This window comes from Pestalotiopsis fici, assembly GCF_000516985.1.
Source record: "Pestalotiopsis fici W106-1 unplaced genomic scaffold PFICI_Scf_3, whole genome shotgun sequence".
In the NCBI taxonomy this organism is placed as follows: Eukaryota; Fungi; Ascomycota; class Sordariomycetes; order Amphisphaeriales; family Sporocadaceae; genus Pestalotiopsis; species Pestalotiopsis fici.
Window position 1 is genome coordinate 202990 of NW_006917093.1, and position 18955 is coordinate 221944.

At 50.2% G+C, this 18955-nt stretch overlaps 5 protein-coding genes across 5 annotated transcripts; 2 read left to right on the forward strand and 3 right to left on the reverse strand.

The window, feature by feature from the left end:
* Positions 1–880: 880 nt before the first annotated feature.
* PFICI_04261 (uncharacterized protein) lies at positions 881–1821 on the forward strand (the record flags this gene model as incomplete). The annotated part of the gene is made up of 3 exons (XM_007832842.1): positions 881–1374; positions 1487–1635; positions 1688–1821. 3 exons carry the CDS (start codon positions 881–883, stop codon positions 1819–1821), a joined length of 777 nt encoding a protein of 258 aa, XP_007831033.1.
* Positions 1822–2426: 605 nt separating this feature from the next.
* Positions 2427–3737, reverse strand: PFICI_04262 (uncharacterized protein; the record flags this gene model as incomplete). The annotated part of the gene is made up of 2 exons (XM_007832843.1): positions 2427–3086; positions 3153–3737. 2 exons carry the CDS (start codon positions 3735–3737, stop codon positions 2427–2429), a joined length of 1245 nt encoding a protein of 414 aa, XP_007831034.1.
* Positions 3738–4275: 538 nt separating this feature from the next.
* On the reverse strand, positions 4276–5358 carry PFICI_04263 (uncharacterized protein; the record flags this gene model as incomplete). Its single annotated transcript, XM_007832844.1, has 1 exon — positions 4276–5358. The coding sequence occupies one exon, from the start codon at positions 5356–5358 to the stop codon at positions 4276–4278; it is 1083 nt and encodes a 360-aa protein (XP_007831035.1).
* Positions 5359–6549: 1191 nt separating this feature from the next.
* PFICI_04264 (uncharacterized protein) lies at positions 6550–11324 on the forward strand (the record flags this gene model as incomplete). The annotated part of the gene is made up of 3 exons (XM_007832845.1): positions 6550–8025; positions 8075–9637; positions 9696–11324. The coding sequence occupies 3 exons, from the start codon at positions 6550–6552 to the stop codon at positions 11322–11324; spliced, it is 4668 nt and encodes a 1555-aa protein (XP_007831036.1).
* Positions 11325–12009: 685 nt separating this feature from the next.
* On the reverse strand, positions 12010–14699 carry PFICI_04265 (uncharacterized protein; the record flags this gene model as incomplete). The annotated part of the gene is made up of 2 exons (XM_007832846.1): positions 12010–14522; positions 14585–14699. The coding sequence occupies 2 exons, from the start codon at positions 14697–14699 to the stop codon at positions 12010–12012; spliced, it is 2628 nt and encodes an 875-aa protein (XP_007831037.1).
* Positions 14700–18955: the final 4256 nt, after the last annotated feature.

Genomic DNA, 18955 nt, shown 5'->3' on the forward strand with positions numbered 1-18955 from the left:
TCAACCGGCCGGCCGGCCGAACCCGCAATAGAGAATAAACGGAGCTGCTTCCCTACCGTAGCTCCAGCTGCCAGGTCACCAAAAAAAGGGTGGGCGGATTTATTCTCTTATCTCACCGCTTGTCATTGCCGGCCTAGCGCGTCTTGTCACGCAGAAGCGGGAAACATTTGAGCCCCTCGCAAAAGACCTCACGGGCAGAATTCGGATTACAGATTGTTTTCCCCACCTTTTTGTTTTCTTCTTGGAGAGGTCAAATCAGACGGATTGAAAATCGGAGGAAGGAGAGAAGGTTTTGGAATATGACGGGTATCCCGTCCAATGCCGGAACAGACGCACGAGCGCCGGCGATTGGCCCTGGTACTCCTGGACTATAAAGTACATAACTAGGTTAGGTACTACAGAGTACTGACTGATGTTTTCTTTGCGACTGATGTAGCAGCTGTTGCCGTAAGCGTGTGCGTGCATGCAGACAAGATTCATGTTGCCTATAATTGTTACGCGGTTCGTTTCTAAAGGATGGATGGACCCTGTTTTTTCTTCCCTCCCAATGTCCTGGTGGTTTGAAAAATAATTCTCTCATTGCCTCCTCCGACTTTCCTTATTCTTTTGATTACCAGTGATTTTTCCATTACCAAGAGTGAGAGACAGATACATGTTATCTCATCTTTGAAATATTATAAATTTCGAAAATTTGGTCGCTCCAGTGACGTCACTTTTTTTTTTTATAGATTCGCATAGAAAGGATTAGGGACACTTTTGGGCTATACACCAAGTATATATCGCATTTCAATCTCACAAGATCGTGGGACCTTTTTACCCTCCTCTACTCTCTCATCAATTCGTTGTTCATTCTACAGACAACCACGCCCAAAGAAACAAGATGGGTTCTGTACCGCCTGCCTCGTCGCTGCCGGCCCTGGCCACCAACCCAAAGGCCATTTTCTTTACCGACTTTGACGGCACAATTACGCTGCAGGACTCCAACGACTACATGACGGACAACCTGGGGTTCGGCGTTGAGCTGCGGCGCCAGGGCAACCGCGACGTGCTCGAGGACAAGAAGACGTTCCGGGACTCGTTTCGCGAAATGCTCGACAGCGTCCAGGCGCCCTTTGACGAGTGCGTGCGCACGCTGCTGGCCAACGTAAAGCTCGACCCAAAGTTTGCCGAGTTCAACAGCTGGTGCCGCGCCAACAATGTCCCCATTGTCGTGCTCTCGGGCGGCATGCAGCCCGTCATTCGCGCCCTGCTCGCTCACCTCGTCGGCGAGGAGAATGTCAAGGGCATGCAGATTGTTAGCAACGATGTGGCTCCCCGCCCTGGCAAGAGCATCAACGACGTGGGCGGCTGGACTATTGTCTACCACGATGACAGGTACGAAGTTGTCCAACCCCCCCCCCCTTTTCGCCACCTTTTGGGGGGCAAGGAGTAAAATCTCCAATTGGAAAATGAGAACATTGAAAAACTAACCTCTAGACATGTAAAGCGGTTTTGGACATGACAAGTCCCTCGAGATTCGACCGTACGCGGCGCTGCCCGAGGGCCAGCGCCCCATCATGTTCTACGCCGGCGACGGCGTGTCGGACCTGTCGGCCGCAAAGGAGACGGACCTGCTATTCGCCAAGGCCGGAAGAGGTATGCGGTACTCCCAAATGTGTGTAGAACTTTTGCTAACTTGTTGCTTTAGATCTCGTCTCATACTGTGACCGAGAAAAGGTGCCGTACACCGTCTTCAACGACTTTGGCGATATCCACAAGGTCGTCAAGAGCGTTCTTGATGGTGAGATCACCGTCCAGCAGGCTGCCGTCAACAAGTCATAAGGTGGCACTTTATCTTTTGCGTCTTTTGGCATATAGATTTCGTTTCTGATTATCAGCATCTACACGCTATAAACCACTTTTATATCGTCTTAGAGGATTGGCACTAAACTAGAAAGTTTGGAGGCTACAACATATCTATTTGGTCAGTCTGATAGTATTTATGGTAGTATTCGAAAATGAATACAGAATGCATTAGAAGTATTGGAATAGTTCAGTTTTGATCCTTTCTTGGGAGAATAGCCAATAGCATCCGCAGTTCCGGTTGCTTGCTCTATCAAATGGTATCTTGTGATTTATATTTGTTCTCGGAAGAGCTTCACTCGGATTGAAGCCAGATTCTGCCATTGTCCTAGTATTTTTCCCGCTTTTTGTGGCTTATTTAGAACAGTCCCTGGTTTTGCTACTCATACATGCAATGTTTTGACTCCTTATGACGTCCGAGAAACGACCAGTCACGCAGCTATAATGCTGCTCTCAGCTGGTCAAGGTTGTAGTCCCTCTTGGTCACTGTGTTGACTTGTAGACCGACCGGAGTGGCCCGGGGTGTCTGTTTGATCTGGAATTACCCTTATTTGAATGGCGCTTCGTGTACTTTCTTGTACAAATCATATCGAAGTAGGAGCGCGTTCTCGAGACCAACCTTTGCTGCGCATGTTGCTCTCAATGACTCTCCAAATCTGCTCCACCACCTCTCGGTCCCTCCAGCGGCTTGCGTCTACGGAAGACGGCGCCACATCCTTCCATCTTTCTACACCAACCGCAGTGACTCTGTGGCCCCAGGCCTGCACATTCTCCGGCAGTTTGTCAGCGCGCCATCCAACATAGATACCAGGAATGCGCTTGAACAGCTCGTTCGGGTTGCTCCACTGATAACTCTTGAACTGCCATGCTTGGCCAGTGGTAAATACGGCCACTACACGATTCCAATACTCTGGCTTGAATCTCTCTGGACTTTCGACGAGGATAAATCGGAACGGCCTATTCGGATCGATACCTGGCAGTGTGCGGTTGATATGGAGCATAGTAGAGCCTTCAGCAGATGCCAATGGCGAGTCCGCTGGTACAAACTTTCCACCCTCCAGAAAGAACTTGGCATTTGTCATGCGCAAAAGTGAGGATGCCGAGGGCGAGAGCAGGATAATGGGATCGGGCCGTCGTTGCTTCTGGTTGTGTGTGAGCGCCGGGTTCGCGGCAGCCTGAGTGGCAGACTGCGAGGGCTTCTTTGACATGAAAGGGGCTGCTAATTTTCGGACATGAGAAAAATCCTAGAGGTGACGATTGTTAGCTGCTTATGGTAGTGAGGGAAAGCAGAGAGCAGGACAGAAGCTCACCGTAGGCTTGACTCCGCGCAAACAACTATTTCTGTCGCCCATCTTACGCTCACTGTTGTAAATGACGGCCAGTCGAGGATCTAGCGAGCCCTTGCCGGACTTGCCTACCGTACCACCAATGGCTGGGGCTGCTGCCCCCTTGGAGGCGAGGGCCGCCGCGGCATTGGAAGCTGCGCCGTCCTTGTCACCAACCAGAGGTTTGATGTATTCGCTCTCTTCGCTTGAACCCTCCAACCAAGCAATCAACTCGACTCGCTCAAAGTATGCGGGCTTGTGGACCTTGCCGTCGACCAGCTCATCATCCAATTGCGAAACGGCAGCATTGTACTCTGGGATGGGGACTTCGCGCTTCAGCCACAGAAAGTAAATGCTTCGTAGATCCACAGGAGTGTCGTTGGCGACGAATCGCGTGGGTGTGGTGATCGGTAAGGAAATGCGCGACGGTGTGGTGAATGTGAGATGTGTGGCCTTGGAAAGCTCGACCTCGGGAGCGGCAGCGTCGTCGGACGCGGTTGGAATGATCTGGCTGTTGGATGCGATTGACTGCCGCAGCAACAGAAGGGGATCCAGATCTGGAGTTGCCATGACGGAACTCCGGGCGAATATTGAAATCTTGTTGTGAAGGGTGATGCTGATTTTGTCTTGGGATGAATTCACGACCGTTGTCTATTGGTGTCTTTAATAGTGAATGATGGATCGTCGAGGTAGCTAATTATTAGAGGTGTTGTTGCATTGTCCAGCCTCGCGCGTTTGCACTTGTTCAGCGCGCTGCCCAGGAAATTTTGGAGCTTTCCAGGCGGCGGAAGCTTCAAAAGTGGGTCTGCCAATGGGCCATCGTAGTGCAACAGGGCAAAAGTCTTGGTGCTTAACGTACATTATATACTCTGTACCTTTCTAGCCAATATGGTACAACACTCATGTATTTGCAAAAGACGATTCTGCACAAATTCAGGTATTTCTCATACAAGTGCCAACTCAAAACATGAGTGTACATACCGACTGAAAAGCCTAGTACTCTGCTCCATCATGGGAAAACACGAAAAGATGAAAACCATATTATACATTACGGACCTTTTGATTTGCGGAATGGGCCAATGAGCAGATCTGATCATGACATCTTTATCTAACCCCGGTTCAATGAATTTCCTGCACCCTTTGGGTTGGCCTCGACAAACTCATCCCACTCTCGGGCCTTCATTGTTTCTGCATCTGCCTTCTCGTAGTTATCCTCGTCAGGCGTCTTGGGTCGGCCGCTGGCCTCTCCGCCTCCCTCAATGATTCCACCACGCCGCCTCTCTTCTTCCAGATACTCGTCGATGCTCATGGTGGGCAGGTTATGGCCAGGTCGGAACACGCCCTTTGCTATATCTTGTCGGTTGGCAGTCAGTGTGAATGGGCGTAATGGTTTGCCTTCCTTGCTGAGAATAGGGCCCTCAAAGGCAGATTGTAACCTCCTCAGCGGCCTGTCGAGCCGTTCGGAATATTCATCCTGTGTCGGCGAAAGGCGGCGGCGCTCATCCTCTTGTACTGTGGTTGTGTTTGGCATGAGGTTTACTGGAGCGAGCTGCAGCATCTCCATCTCGAGGTTTAGGTGCTCGAGACCTTGGAAGGCCTGATGCGCGCAAAAGGCAAGTTCGGCTAGGTAGAGCTCCCGTACTGCCTCCTCGTCCCCGCCGTCTTCCAGATACCTCGGCCTCTGGCGCATATACTCCAGCTTCCGCTTCAACTCTTGCTCCTGCTTAAAGTTGGCGATCTTGGCGTTTCGTCGGGCTCCGGGGTCTTTGGTGGCAATGACGGAGAAGGCCTCTGGATCCTCGACGTACGACTCAAACAGCTTTGCATCAGAAGGGCTCAAGATGGAGTAGACATCCAAGATAAAGAGAAACTTCTCATAAGCGTCACGAGTGGTAGCAAGTGCCTCTTTCCGCTCAACTGGTGAAGTCACGGAGACTTTCTGAAGCAGCTCGGCGATACGATAGTTCACCAAAAGGTAAGGGAGGTCTGATGTATTGATGTCCTCCAGGCCCTCATTGTCGCTAAACAGGGCGACGCTGTGGATTATTTGAAGGCATTCTTGGTAGGACTTGAGGGAGAAATCCAAGTCCTCTCGATAGCTGGGAGAGTTTGCCTCGTAGGCATTTTGCAGCGCGGCGCGCTTCTGCTCCGCAGCCTGGAATACGCTTTTTAGGGACCTTGGTTCCGCCATTTTGTGGTTCAATAAGGATGTCAATAGAACGAATGTCAGGAGAAATACTGAAATGATACTTGGTCTCGAAAAGAAGGAAAAAGAAAGAAAAGTAATGGGAAAGGGTTGTGAAAAGAAACTGCCGAGATCTCTGGGTGTGTCTCGTGAGTATGCGGTGGCAATGACCAGCAAAGTCACACCCAGCAACTCACATGCGAATAATATTTCAGTGGATGGCCCAGACCTTTCAAACTGGCTGCTGGGTTGGGCCAAGGAGGGGCAGCAGAAACCAAAGCTTTTTCAATCTGCCCCTCAGTGTCCAGTCTGGTTGCGCCCGAGCTTGGTAAGCTTCTAGGTACCTAGACCAACCAGCAGCCGGCTAGGGACTTGAGCTGTCAATCAACCCAATGCAAGAGACACTGGAACCCTTGCAGAGCAGAAGCGAAAGAAGTAGACCCCTGTCCGAGTATTTAGGCGGGGATATCTACTTATACAGGTACCCAATATTCACGAATACCTAAGACAGGCATTTCAAGGTTCTAAAGATGCGTGTGTACTTTGTACATCATACCTTCCTTGTCTGCGCTTCATTTTTGCTTACTTTGCTTGCTAAATGGTAAGAAGACGGATCTTTCATTTGCATTCCTCCGCTTTCTGTGCAAACAATTCAGCACAACAAAATATCATGTAGCTGAACTTGTATGACACGTACTCTTGTTGTGATAATGGTAGAGGTAAAGGGAAAGTGCTATTTGCTTGCATGCATTACAATGTATGTACGCACAGCCAAGCCTTCCATCCGTTTGTCCCTGCCTAGTCGCTGTCCAATCAAATAATCAGTACACCTCATGCACCTTGAGTCTTTGAAGTGACTTGTAAAGTTGCATGCAGAGAAACTTCAAACCACTTTACATACAGACAACGACCCTCAGTGAAATGTGATAGATTTCTGAGGTTCTTGCTTCTCAAAGTTCCACTCCACAACTTCAGCTTTGAGAAGGAAATGGGCAGTGCCTTGTTTCCATATCCATTACTGTCCATCTACCTATCTACTCTCGCCCACAGTCCGTCCATCTGCTTCCAGCCGTTCCAATTTCTTCAATTGATTGTCCTCTTTTCTGGCAACACAGGCAACAGCCAAACCAGCAAATGAGAACCAGTCCCGCTATTCCAGCAGTCTAGTCAGTCCATGTCTTTCTGACAACCATCACCATGACTGCCGAAGACTCCCTGCGACTGCCTTCTGCGCGGGACCTTGCTCAAGAAGTTCCCGAGGCAATAGTTGAGCTAAGCTCTGACGACGACGAACTTGACTTGGAAGATAAAATCAAGTCACAACCTCTTCCATCAAAACGTACCGTTGATCAGGTCGAGTTCGCCCAATGGGTTCGCCAGAAACAAAAGCGTATGAATGAACAGAGTCTCGCCGAGTCAACCGAGCCCTTCGGAAAAGGCCCTTTTCAGCCCGAAGATATAAAGAGCATAATCTCAGGTCGACTTCCTGCTGACAAGCAAATTATTTCCAGCCCTCGAGAGTATCAGGTCGAACTCTTCGAGAGAGCCAAGGAAAAGAACACCATTGTCGTCCTGCCCACAGGAACCGGCAAGACCCTGATTGCAGCTCTTCTTACGAGACATATTATCGAGCAAGAACTCATTGACAGAGCCTCCAAAGAATTTGGCAATAAGCCACGAATTTCCTTCTTCTTGGTCGACAAGATTTCTCTTGTGCACCAGCAATGGAAAGTGTTGAGGGCGAACCTGGCATATAATATCGCCAAATTCCATGGAGAAATGATGGGTTCTGCCCTTACCCAGGAATTTTGGAAGCAGCAACTCGAAGAAAACATGGCGATTGTCTGCACGGCCGAGATTCTGCGACAATGTCTATCTCACGGCTACTTTGGCATGGACCAGATCAACCTCATTGTCTTTGATGAAGCACACCACGCCAAGAAAAATCACCCTTACGCAATGATAATCAAGGATTTCTATCTCGAACTGGGAAAAGACTGTCAAAGACTGCCGCGTATTCTGGGCATGACTGCTTCGCCAGTCGACGCCAAGACTGATCTTGCCGTGGGCGCTGCCCACTTGGAAGCTCTTCTCCAAGCAGAAATCGCCACAGTAGACGATCCATCTCTAATGAGAGCTTCTTGCAGCGAGGACGGAACAGCCCTAGAGCGAGTAGCTGAGTATTGGCTGGCACCAGAAGATTTCACAACTCCCCTGTGGCAGAAACTTCACAGCTTCATAGGGAGGAACGCCATGTTCCGGAAGCTCTTCTCGTACGCCAGAGCTTCGACAAAAGAGTTAGGTCGCTGGTGTGCTGATCGGATATTCTATCTTTGCCTTACAACGCAGGAGCTGGCAAAGGCAAAGGCAAAGACGGAAAGAAACTTGATGACACTTCGAACTGAGACTCTGGTCTCTTCTATCGATATTCAAACTGCCTTGATAGATAATGTTGGCCAAATACTCTCAGAACAAGAGCCGCCAGAAGTCTCCCAGTCGAGCCATCACTTATCAAACAAGGTGGAAACACTTCTCGAGATCCTCACGGAGTACTTCAAACCAGCATCTGATAAATGCATCATCTTTGTTGAGCAGCGACTCACTGGCGTTGTACTAGCCGATCTCTTGAACCAGCCAAGTTTGAGACTACATGGTCTCACTGCAGGAACATTGGTAAGCCTCCCTCGACTTGTATCTTCTTCAACATACTCACGCATAAAAGTTGGGCGCAGGACCACAAGACATCGGGTCATCACAAAGCATGTCCAATTATGAACAACAGCGGGCGATACAAAAGTTTCATACAGGAGACCTTAATGTACTCATCACCACCACCATTGGTGAAGAAGGTCTCGATATCCCGGACTGTAATATGGTTGTCAGATTTGATCTTTACCATACCATGATCCAGTACATCCAATCCAAGGGTCGCGCCCGGATGAAGGATTCTAAATACTTCCACATGGTGGAAAGGGGCGGAGAACAAGTACAAAAGGTGTTTGACAGTCAAGACAAGGAGGCAGTCCTGCATAGGCTCTGTCTTGCCCTACCAGAGGATCGCTTGCTCAAGGGCAACGATTTTGACATGGAATTCTTCCTTCGCCAAGAAAAGACCAAACGTGTCTACAAGGTCCCAACTACTGGAGCCAAACTGACTTATGAATCGAGTCTGGTGGTTCTTGCAACATATGTGGCGTCATTGGCCGACCGTCCCGACGTGGCTCTGAAAGCAGATTACATTGTGAGAAGTGTCGGGACAGAATTCCAATCCGAGGTAATCTTGCCCGATAATTCACCAGTCAAGAGTGCAGTCGGTCGGCGTGCCAGTTCCAAGCAGGCTGCCAAATGTTCCGCAGCCTTTGAGGCTTGTCTGAAGCTGAGAAAGTGCAATGAACTGGACGAATATTTGCAGTCAAGACGCAAGAAGCGCTTGCCAGCCATGCGAAATGCCCAACTGGCGCTGAGCTCCAAGAAGCGGGCTGAATATAATATGAAAATCAAGCCAGACATATGGAACGATCGCGGATTGCCTGAACGTCTGCATGTCATGGTCTTGAGACTTGAAAGCCCCGAGTCTATGGGCCGGCCTTCACGTCCACTGCTACTGCTCACACGTAAACCCCTGCCCCAGGTGGCAAAATTTCCCATCTTCTTTGGCAACCAACAAACATCGATGGTCGAATGCTTTCTTTTGTCCCGGGAAATAACTGTTTCTGTGGATCAGATCAAAGGACTGACAGATTTCACACTTCGTATTTTCAAGGACGTGTACAGCAAAGGATACAAGTCTGAGCCAGAAAAGCTTCCGTACTTTCTCGCACCATCGACCCGAGACCATGCATCTTCAGCATTGAAACAGATTCAAGACGCATCCAAAATAATCGATTGGAAGTGCATTGATATGCTTCAAGCCCGTAGTGAACTCGAGAGCGAAAATCAACCCGAGTCCTTCTGGTTGGACCGATACGTTACGGATCCGCACGATGGCTCTCGCAAATTTTACACCAGAAAGCTCAGAGGCGATTTGAAACCTACGGATCCTCAGATCGTCAATGCAAAGGGTCTCGGCGAACAGCGCAAACGCCGCAATGCTGCGAAAGACATTTGGAATTACAGCATCAGCATGTGGTCCAAGTCTCGCAGTCATCTCGAGGTACGAGACGATCTGCCGGTGATTGAAGCCGAATTCATTCCACTTCGGCGCAACTTGCTTGACGAGTATGAGAAGTCTGATTATGAGGGTAACACGTGCTATATATGCTTTGCCACATTGAAAATATCAGCGGTGAGTTATCGAAACTACAAGAGACAGGAAGCTGGTTTACTAATCAAATAATGTCTAGCTACCGGTCGATGTTGTGGCCATGGCATACACTCTTCCAGCCATTATCCACCGCCTAGAGTCAAACTTGATTGTGCTCGAAGCTGTTCAAGGTCTTGGTCTCCAGATACGCCCTGAGCTGGCCCTCGAGGCCATGACCAAGGACAGTGATAACTCAGATGAGCATTCTGCGGAACAGGTCAACTTTCAAAAAGGCATGGGTAACAATTATGAGCGCCTTGAATTTTTGGGCGACTCATTTCTCAAAATGAGCACCTCGATTGCCCTGTACACCATGTCCCCCGAGGACAGTGAGTTCGACTACCATGTCGATCGAATGGTTCTGATATGCAACAAGAACCTCTTTAACAATGCCTTGGAGCTCAAACTCGAGGAGTCGATCCGATCCAAGTCGTTCAATCGTCGAACTTGGTATCCGGACGGCTTGGAGCAGCTTAGCGGCAAGTTGAACCACAGCATCTTGGGCAGGAAGGGAGCAGGTAGAGGCGTTCACATGCTCGGAGACAAGTCGATTGCAGATGTATGTGAAGCGTTGATTGGTGCAGCCTACCTCACGGGCAGAGACAGCAATAGCTTTGACCTGGCTGTCAAGGCTGTCACGACCTTGAGCAACTACAAGCTCCAAAACAAGAACCACACCATGGTGGCGTATGAAGAGTTTTTCTCTGCTTATGAGGTGCCCAAGTGGCAGTCGGCCAAGCCAACAGCAGTGCACCTCGATCTTGCCGATAAGATTGAGAAGAAACTCGGGTACAAATTTGAGTATCCGCGTCTGTTGCGTTGTGCATTCATCCACTCGTCGTACGGCTTCATATACGAGCATATTCCGTCGTATCAGCGTCTAGAGTTTCTCGGTGACTCGCTGCTAGACATGGTTTGTGTCGATTATCTATTCCACCGGTACCCTGGTGCCGACCCGCAGTGGCTCACCGAGCACAAGATGGCAATGGTCTCGAATCAGTTTCTGGGTTGCCTCTGTGTCGCGCTCGACCTACATCGTCACTTGATGTGCATGACGGCGGAAATGCCACAGATGATAGCCACCTATGTCCAAGAAATCACTTCCGCCCAAGAAGCCGCCGAGGAAGAAGCCGTTCATGCCAACCAGGCTCGGTCCTCCTACTCCCGCAACTTTTGGACGTCCGTCAGGGAGCCCCCCAAATGTCTACCGGATATCGTCGAGGCCTATATTGGCGCCGTATTCGTCGACTCCAAGTACGACTACAGCCAGGTCGAGGCCTTTTTCCGCAACCATGTTGAGCCCTACTTTGAGGACATGCACCTCTACGACACATTTGCCAACAAGCACCCCGTCACGTTCTTGGGCAACAAGTTGCACTTGACCTATGGCTGCGCCGACTGGCGCGTCATGGTCAGCGAGATGCCGGCCGACACCCCCGGCGGCTCACCGGGCGAGACCCAAGTCGTTGGCGTTGTCATGATCCACGGCGCCGTCCGCGCCCACGCCATGTCGGCCAGTGGCCGGTACGCCAAAGTTGGCGCCGCCAACCGCTGCCTCGCCCTTCTCGCCGACATGTCCGTCGACGAGTACAAGACGTCTTTTTCGTGCCAGTGCAAGCCCGAAGATGTGGCTGGGAGCGATGCCAACAAGCACGCCACTGCCGTCTGATGATGGTCATGGGGGTGCAGGGATGCAGGAATGGAGCGGAGCATCCTTTTCGTATTCTCGTCCAGAGCACGGCAGATTTTCCTTGATATGTTTTCGCTGGGGCAACGTCCCGTGGGACGGCAGAACCGCTTAGAACTGATAGAACAGAAAGAAGAAGAAAGAATTTTGTAACGTGAATGTGAATTATGCAAAGAAATGTTCCACACGTTGTGTAGTTGTAACAATCTTTCCCAGACTTTTTATGAACAGAGAATGTCTAAATATGCTGTTGAATGTCGTATCTACCAACTATATCTAGCCATAAATGTTGGATAGTTTAGTCCGTGTCCAGATCGACCTCGGCGCTGCCCAAGATACGAAAAATATTATTTCTAAAGTAGTATCCGCAGAATCATCTGCGGCTAGCTGCAGAACTCTGACAAAAGGGGGATAAAAAATTATAGTGAAACGATGTGGTTTCGGTATGCTCATCCGTCGTATCCTGATGCTTTCTGTACAGGAACTTGCCAGATGCGAACAGGTAAGTAACAAATCAAAAACAAACAAAAGGGGGTATACAATTGTCATGCCAAACCCGAAAAGCCAAACGCCAAATTCTTTTCTCTTTTGACCTTTCATGAATCCTCCTGTTTGGCTGGGTAAAAAGAAAAAAAAGAAAAGAAAAAGAAAGTGATATCTCGTTCATTCAATCAAGGTCTGCGTCGAAGCCTGCGACATCGTATCTTCGTAACCGGGCCACCTCCTTGCCCTTGCCCTTACCGCTGTCGCTGCGGAGCCGAATGGTCGAGCCGCTTGCGCCGCTCATTCCACTCATGCCACTCAGACGCTTTCGCCTCCTATCCTCGGCGCGCGACCTCAAGGCGGCTGGGAGTTCCACCTGAGGTATTTCCCGTTCTTCTTCAACAATGACTTGTTCGCGACTCGTATACCTCGTGGGGCGGTATGGAAATGACGGATTCGAGCGTCTAGTCATTGGGATATCAAACGACAATTCATCATCGCTGTCGTCACTGGCAGCCCGCCAATCCACATCGTCGCTTGAGTCAGAGTCTTCATAATACCGAGCGGGAGCCTGGTGACGAGAACGGCGGGGTCGAGTAGCTTGTTTATGTTCGGCCATCATGAGCTTGTATTTCTGCAGGAGAAGATCATCGGAAACTCTAGTCTTTGGTTTTGAAGGCTTGTAGCTCAATCTTGGTGGTGAGTTGGGCACGTAAAGCGGAGCGTCCGTGTCGATGGCGCCATTGAGACCAGGTAAACCGAAGCCACTCATGGCAAAACCATCATCCCGGAAAAGCAAATGCTCCTCACCCGCGCCTCGAGACTGACGAGGAGCGTGCTCATCGTCATCGTCCGAAACATAGTCATAAATATTAAAGTTGGTTGGTTGTTTCTTAGTTTGTTGCTGCAGCCTTCGTGCAGAACGTGGAGGTGGTGATGGTGGTTGCCCGCTTACAGGATAGAGGCTGTCCGGTGCTGCGGGAGTTGACAGAGAATCGTGGCTAAAGTTGAGATCCTTGGCAAAAGGTGAAAGATCGATAGATGTATTGGCGGTATGTCGCGACTGGGGCCGGAAGGGATTCGAGCTTAAACTCGTTGCCGAAGTTGACTCCATGGACCACCGACGAATACTACTGCTTCTCTCCGGGATATCCTCCGAGTCGACGCGCATCAGTGCTTTGCTAGACAAAAGCTCCGGGCTTCTGTTGGCACGTGTATTTGTCTTTACAGTGAGTAGTCGGTCTCGGCCAGCTCCATGTTGTTTGGGCAAGGGCTTCTCAGGTGCAAATGCTGAAAAGTGTAACTCGGCTGGGAAGTCTTGGCTGCCCGTTGTGCTTGCACGGCGGCGGTGAGTCCGTGGCTCGGCAGCCGCACTGCGAGAACGAATGCGAATCGCCTCATCATCCAGATCGTCGCGGCGTTTAGTGAATGCCTGCAAGCTCTGAAGACTTAGGCGTTTTGAAGGTTTCTGGTCCATCTCCGCTGCTGATGATTGGGTGGACTTTTTCCTTTCCGCATCCCTTGGTCCATTGCTTGTCGAGCCCGAACCCGAGCCCGTGGAGGGTTCGTTATTAATGCGGCTGGCATGATCTCGACTGCTGATACCATTTGCGCTTGCCGGCTTTTCTTTGCTTTGTGCATCCTTGGTCGAAGGCCTCTGGATCAGTGATGGTCTCGACCTAGAACGCTCTCTGGATTCGATGCTGCCGAACGCGTCGTCCCTCTTGACTCTCAATGAGTCTGGGAAAGTATCCAATTCATCATCACGTTTCTTTCCAGTAGAGGCCATGTAAGACGGCAGCGATTTACGCCATTCTGCCTTGATGGAAGCGACCAACCCTCCACCATCCTCGTCGATGCGGACACGACTCCTCGGACGCGAGTCTGCATGGACTGATTTTCGATTTGAACTGTGTCTGGTTACAGCGACATCAGAGACCATGGACCTTGTCCGCAAGCTTGAGCCGAGCGAGTGGCGCTTCAATAATTTGATATCTTTTTCGCTTTCCGGCTCAGGCTCCTCGTGAACAGATGGTATGAAAGATGTCGGCCGGCTACCAATACTTGGCGCGGCAAACGAAGCTCGAGAGCCCGGAGCATGCAAGTTTGGAGTGCTCTCGACCAAATTCCTGTCGGCCACATCCTCACCATAGTCCCTCACTCCGTTTGCCTGCACCCGTTGGCGAAAGTCTGCAGGATTGATCCCTGCTTGTGCGTCGAGCAGGTCGACATGGCCGTTGGCAAGACCGAGCTGGCTGCTGTTGACCGAAGAAGATCTTCTGCGAGCGAACGGGGGTAGAGGCTTGTCAAGGTCGGGCAGGTCGGGAAGTGACTTGTCCGTCTTGTCGAGCAATTTCCACGGCGCTCGGGATTTGAAGCTGCTGGCGCTCGGACTCGGTTCTGGCTTGTCGGGCACTCGATACGGCGGCCGTGATTTTGATGACAGCGGCAGTGGCGGTAAGACGAGCGGAAGCGCAGGTACCGGGTTTGTCTTCATGGAACTCGTTCTCCGCGAAGAGGACCATGTTTGCCTGTCTTGAGAGGGCGCGGTGCGCGGCCGGTCGACCTTGTCGTCCAGTAGAGAAGAGGATGCGACAGAAGCAGAAGACGGGGGGTTTGGCAAATCTTTTGCTCTGGGACGCGTACGTTGCAGAGTCTCTAGATTGTTAGGGCCATTGCCGGCTACCGGGACAGTTCCTAGACAAAAGTCAATCACTAAAGTTCGAATGAGGATATACGGCGACAAGTAAGGTAAGTACCGCGGATGGGAGGCAGCGACGCCACTGTGGCATTGTATGGTTGTGCTCTTAGCGAATCGGCAACGTCGATTGTAGGAGCAGCCGGCTTCCTGGATAGGAAGCCTAACAAGCCCATGATTGCTTCTTGTCGACAGCCATGCGCAGCTATGCGAGCACGTCGTCCAATGCCGATATTTTGATCGTATTAAGAAGAGTTGTTGTTGTTGTGCAGAAAAGCCACCCAAATCCCGCCAAAGATCCGACAATATAGCCAATGGCGGGGGTTTTATCTGGTTATAGGTCCAATCGATGATGCTTTCGATGCCATGCACTATTGCGATTGGGCAAGCTGTATGTAAGACGGCCTCAGCTGGCAGCAATATGGGTAGATGAGCGCAATCACCAATTCTCGTCACCCAGAATAATAGAAGAATAAAAAAAAAGTTGCAGTCAAGAATGCTGGTGTGTGGTAAGACAAAACAAACAGGAGAGGGAATAAAAGATGTTTCTCAGGGAGAGCCGCACGCCCACCGACACATAACGTAAAGAGGAAAAGAGGGAAAACCAACCAGTCCTCAATAAATGCTAGTACGTACACGCAATACACGACCGCAGAGGGACAAGACAAGACAGGGATGGTAGAACGAAAAGGGACAGTCGAAACGAAACTTTCTCGATGAGACTGCGTCGAACAGAAGGGGCCAAGAGGGCCCTGGTGCAGAGGCACAGAGCAGCAGTCTGGCCTAGTTCTGGCCCGGCGTCATGAGCTAATAGCCTTCCAGGTGGTTTTTTTCTTCTGGGTGGTCCTGGGGGGGAAGGATGAAGGACCGGGGGGTGATGATGATAAAGGGCACGATCCTGGTACCTTGCTCGCATTTACATTGCATGCATCCAGTCGGTACCTGATGCCCAGGGCCTACATGCTGCAAAATGTAGGTACAGAGTCTGCCAATGAACAATGAGGGACCATATACACTACACTAAATATCTACGTAACTTGATTACTCGCTCAGTCCTGGTAGTGATCCTCCGCCTTGGATCCATCAAAGGCATGTTGGATACTACCTAGAAATGTGGCACCCCTATTTTCCGCCCGTGTAGCGCAATACAGTACTATAGGTATGTATGTAGTACGTAGTTGGCAGTGGGCAGTGGGCAGTGGGCAGTGGGCATTGTGTGTACAGATTCGGGTGTGGTGGATTATGTAGGTAGGTACTCTGTAGGTAGGCCAAGTAAGGGACGGGACTTGGGGCCACGCTCAGCATGCAAGGGAAAGAGACGAGTCGTTTTTCTGGCGGGGAATCGGAAATCGATGTCGCCATAGACGTTACGTCTTGAAGCACATGGAGACATTAAGCTTCGGGGGGGGGGACAAGGTACGCACAAACCAAACAGACGCATCAGAATGGGCTTGACTGGTAGGGAGGAGACTCAGTAAGAAGATATCAAAGTTTGGTCCGAGCCAAATACTTGTTGGTCCGAAAAAAGAATACAACAACGCAGCGTGGGACTGGAGAGGGGCACCCGTAGACGGGCAGTGGCACCCCTGGAGCAGCCGTTTGGATGAATGCGCAGATAGTCCGCAGACCTACAAGTTGACGAAGAGGGCTTGTGCTTTTCTTCTTTCCTTTGCATGGACGGGCTCGAGTGGTATGTATGTCGTCCTGGAACGGTATTTAATATGGACATTGCTACAGCTAATACCACGATAGTACTACACCAATCTCCAGTAATAATGACAACTTACAAGTGACAGAAATATAGCTACCGTCAAGAGTGGGGAAACGAGAACCAAAAGCTCTTTTTGCTTTCTCGCCCGCGGGTGACTACGATGAAATGCAATGGTATTGTACTTGTCATGTATGATGAACCTATAAAACGACGTATTTGGAGTACTTATGTCGTTGGCCAATAGACACCTCTTTTTTTTCCTTTCTTCTTCTCTGGCGCCGACGGGCGGGTAGACAGCGAGACAGACAGCCAAACGGGGGCATACCAACACCGAGACTTGCAGCCAAGAAAAGACAATATCTGAATCGGAAGCGTTCAATTCAGCTCTGGCCGTTGGAACGCCACGAGAATTCCCCTCTGCAGGCGTCGCGGGTAGATTGCTTTTTCTTTTCCGTGTTTCTTCTTTCTTGCAATTCTCGCGGCTTTGCTCATCCCCCCACTGACCGCTTAGATCTCCAAGAGCCGAACGCTAAGATCTGTCAAAAAAAGAAAGCAATTTCCAAACGACCCTCCAGACGCGCCGACTTGCACCTGTAGATCGGACCCAGGAGGATCAATTCGGTCGAATTACCCCTGTTTCCTGGCGATACCACTTCCAACTTCGGAGGTTATATAACCTTTTGTGGAATGGCCTTTCCGCGATCCTCCAAAAAAACGCATCCTTGACATCCCTGCTCCCCTACCGGACTAGGTGCCCCTGCTGTCTCCATCTGGTCTTTTGTCTTATTACTCTGTATCAAAATCCCCATATGTCCAGAGACAAAAAGGTCATGACATGCTATTGCAGCTGCTCTCGATTCCTTGGTAAGAAACTGCCCATCGCATAACGCGGGGTGCTGCTTGAGGGGGGAACCAAAGAAGAAGAAGAAGAAGAAGAAGAAAATTGGGCTTGAGACCATATACGTCTACGCCACCACAAGCCCTCTGCCGGGCGCAAGAAAACTGGAACTGACGCGCATAGCAGCACGATAGGTTCTTCAGTGGTCAGCATTTACTATACGTAGTGACAGAATTCAAAAGTCAGCAGTATATCGGGTCGGAGCTACTCTCTAGCGTGTGAAGTACCTGAATGCCCCGCCGATGCGTGATCGACTACAATTAGATTCACGCTTGCCTTCTGAACAGGTGTGCAAGTCGGAGCCGTTTGGCAGATAGCCTAGACACCAGTAGGGGTAGAAATGGCAGCCAGCACCCGCGCATATCATGACCATCAGCTTGTGCGGGAGCACGGGCGGGAGCACCGCAAGCTAGCAACCTGGCTATCGTGACTTGTGATATTACATCAAGGTAGAGAGAAAGGCAAGTTTACAATCTAGAGGTAGTAAGATGCCATTTCATCTCATTTACGGCAAGGACATCGTTTCCGTCAAGGGAAGGAAACAAAGCCATCTCGATTCGAAGATTTCGTGATGCCAAAGCTTCCACCCCTGCTCTGCTCCATAAACATGCTGGGGTAAGACTCCATCTGCCTGCGTCGCAGAATTTCTTCAAGAGCAAGGGGGAGGAAAAGGAACTCGCGTCTGGCGTTTGCTACCAGCCCAACGGGTTGCATGTACATAGTATGTATGGCTCATGTGGATTCATAATGTAACTTCTTGTTCCTGATCAACTCCTCGCTTGCGTCTTCTGCTCAACTACCTTTAATTAAGGCACACTTGCCTTACCCATATCTCCATACAACATGAGTGGATGTGTGGACGAAGAATGGAGCATTGACAATTGCATGCCTGTCTAGAGGCAAAAGGCAGTACGTGTGTATTATGGCATCAAAGCTCCATGTGTTTTCAAGGTCACTTTCAATTCGACCAGCTGGCTCATTTCTGGATTAGACGGGTTGGTGCCTCCTCGCCTGTGCTACACTACGGGATGCGGATGCGCAGGCCCAAGACGAATCAATGACAAAAGTCCCAGAGCATGTCGAGTCAGGCACAGAGAAAAAGCTCCAACTTAGGGAGCACCGCCAGGAGCACCTTATTAACATAGGTGAGATGAGATGGGATAGTGAACAAACAGCTACCACCGGCAAACTACTGCTACCACTTAACCACGTGTAAATCCTGAACCGGCGCGAAACATTTTTAGCTCGATCCAAGAAACGACCTTTTCTGGTAACTGCCCGTCAAACATCCAAGGTACTATAGGAGAGAGATCGCTCGGCTCCGCGGAATCCTCCGACAATCAGTCATCTACCTGGACCTGACCCTAGGCAGGGTTGCAATTTGCCAAGTGCCCGATTCGTGACAATACGTCCCGACTCCCAAATTTTATTCTACTCCATACTCGATAGTCTTGATGATCAGGTGAGTGAGCAGCGACCAACAGCTACTACAAGCTTTTTTTTCTCTTTCTTTTTTTTTCATCGTCTTCTTATTTTGTCCACTTGGGTAAGGCTAGCAGCTTAAGCATTTGACCGAATTCAGTGAGGAATAAGCATAGTCGGTCGATCTGAATGCATGTCGCCAGCAAACGCAACACCCGATGTGATATATTCCGCAATTGTCGCGGCAGTCTGCCGCAGGTTGCATGTAATACACACACACACATGTCCATGACCAAAAGCTCTCTTCCCCCTTCTCCCCCTCTCCCTGTCTCCTCCAGACCGTATGCGTTTTCTTCATCATTCTAGTCTACTCCTCCACTCTATAACACATGCGACTGATA